The sequence below is a fragment of the Passer domesticus genome, chromosome 8 (assembly GCF_036417665.1).
Source record: "Passer domesticus isolate bPasDom1 chromosome 8, bPasDom1.hap1, whole genome shotgun sequence".
Lineage (NCBI taxonomy): Eukaryota > Metazoa > Chordata > Aves > Passeriformes > Passeridae > Passer > Passer domesticus.
The window spans coordinates 7,788,671-7,790,948 of NC_087481.1; the positions used below are offsets into that span (position 1 = coordinate 7,788,671).

The 2,278-nt window shown below is 54.0% G+C and overlaps 1 protein-coding gene across 1 annotated transcript; it reads right to left on the reverse strand.

The window, feature by feature from the left end:
• Positions 1 to 685: 685 nt before the first annotated feature.
• On the reverse strand, positions 686 to 1,615 carry LOC135305660 (olfactory receptor 14J1-like). The gene has a single exon (XM_064429406.1). The coding sequence runs from the start codon at positions 1,448 to 1,450 to the stop codon at positions 686 to 688; it is 765 nt and encodes a 254-aa protein (XP_064285476.1). The 5' UTR covers positions 1,451 to 1,615.
• Positions 1,616 to 2,278: the final 663 nt, after the last annotated feature.

The window sequence follows — 2,278 nt, forward strand, 5'->3', positions numbered from 1 at the left end:
GAGTCCCCTGAAGGCCCCAGTGAGACCCTGATCTCATCCCACTGAGCCCTGGGAGAACAAGGAACACAAGGAGCCTCTTGAGAGTCCTGAGAGTGACTCTGGAGGGGAGCAAAGCCTTCCTGCCCTGCCCTCAGGAGTTGCCCTTTGCTGGTGGAGCTGCTGTGCTGGAGCCCAGCTGTGTCCCAGCAGTGCCCATGGCCTGTCCCTGCCTGAGGGCACAGCACAGACACGCAGCAGGACAGTGACCAAGCTGCCAGAGCACTCCGGCCTTGCCCCCACAGCAGGGCTGGGAAGGGGAGTGTGGAGCTGGGAGGAGCAGATGTGGGGAGAGGCAAGGCCATTGTCCCTGGCCGTGCTGCTGTGCTGGGAGCCCCTTCCCTCCACCTCTGCTCACAGGCACTGCGCCTGCAGAGCCAGAGAAGGGCTGAGGAAATGCCTTGGACACACAGCTCAGGATAGCCACTTCTTTTTATTCACATGCACAAGGAACAAGCCACCTAAAAGCCTTTGTGTTAAAAAAGAGAATATCATGTAGAAATACTCAGAGTAGTACTGCAGTATCTTATAAAAACATTATAACACCAGAAAAATAATAGGAAAAATTCCCAGTGACAAAATGGACAAATAGGAAAAAAAGGCCAAGATTGTCAAGAATTACATTCTGAAGGTTCTGGAGAAGAAAAGTTTAATGTTTCTGAAAAGATACAGTCATCATTTTCCTCAGGGCATCCTTGATCTCCTGGTTCCTCAGGCTGTAAATGAGGGGGTTGAGGGCTGGAGACACCACCAAGTACAGAACAGAGACTGAGAGATCCAGGGATGGGGACGAGATGGAGGGGGGCTTCAGGTGAGCAAAGATAACAGTGCTGACAAACAGAGAGACCACAGCCAGGTGAGGGAGGCAGGTGGAAAAGGCTTTGTGCCGTCCCTGCTCAGAGGGGATCCTCAGCACAGCCCTGAAGATCTGCACATAGGAGAAAACAATGAACACAAAACAGCCAAATACCAAACAGGCACTAATTGCAATGAGCCCAAGTTCCCTGAAGTAGGATTTGGAGCAGGAGAGCTTGAGGATCTGGGGGATTTCACAGAAGAACTGGCCCAGAGCATTGCCATGGCACAGGGGCAGGGAAAATGTATTGGCTGTGTGCAGCAGTGAATAGAGAAAGGCACTGGCCCAGGCAGCTGCTGCCATGTGGGCACAAGCTCTGCTGCCCAGGAGGGTCCCGTAGTGCAGGGGTTTGCAGATGGACACGTAGCGGTCGTAGCACATGATGGTCAGGAGGGAATACTCTGCTGACAGGAAGAAATACAAAAAAAAGAGCTGAGCAGCACATCCTGTGTAGGAGATGTTCCTGGTGTCCCAGAGGGAATTGTGCATGGCTTTGGGGACAGTGGTGCAGATGGAGCCCAGGTTGCTGAGGGCCAGGTTGAGCAGGAAGAAGAACATGGGCGTGTGCAGGTGCTGGCCGCAGGCTACGGCGCTGATGATGAGGCCGTTGCCCAGGAGGGCAGCCAGGGAGATGCCCAGCAAGAGGCAGAAGTGCAGGAGCTGCAGCTGCCGCGTGTCTGCCAATGCCAGCAGGAGGAAGTGGCTGATGGAGCTGCTGTTGGAAATTTGCAGGGGCTGCACATGGGAACCTGTTCATGGAGAAAGGACAGTGACAAGTCAGGAGAGGCTGCTTTGAGCCAAACCTGGGCCATTCCCTGCAGACTGTTCCAGTGGTACTCGCTCACCCTTGTTCCTGCTCTGGGAAAACCTTCACCCAGGTCCCTGCCTGAGCTCCAGTTGTGCTGGCTGAGTGTGCCAGGAGCAGCCAGGCCTGTGCATGGGGGCTCTTGAGGAGCCATCCCTGCCCTGCTGCCCTGGGTTTGTGGCAATGGGGCAGAGGGACAAGGCTGGATATTCAGGATTTGTCAGGGGAATCACTTAATGGAGAAAGAATTGGTACCATCTGCACTCACACTTCTAAAGAATGTCAGGAGTTGTTTTTTGGAATTGTTTTAGAACTTCATTGCTGGCTCTCTGAGGTCAGAAATCCCCAGCATTCCTTCTGCACTCAGAGTTTGCCACTGAGAGATGGGAGAGGCAAAGGATTCCCTGTGGCAGATGGAAGGTGAGGAGCTGGATGGGTTTGTTCCCAACTGCCCTGGCTTTGCACCTTTGGCTGCAATGAGAGCACAGTCACACTCCTGGGTCACCCTGGCATAAACCAAAGCCTGCCCAGAGCAGAGGGATCCCTGAATGTCTCACCCTCTCTAAAGGGCTCTGGGCAAG

Excerpts from the sequence above, each read along its gene's own strand:
- LOC135305660 (XM_064429406.1), bottom strand. The coding sequence starts at position 1,450 with ATGTTCTTCTTCCTGCTCAACCTGGCCCTCAGCAACCTGGGCTCCATC.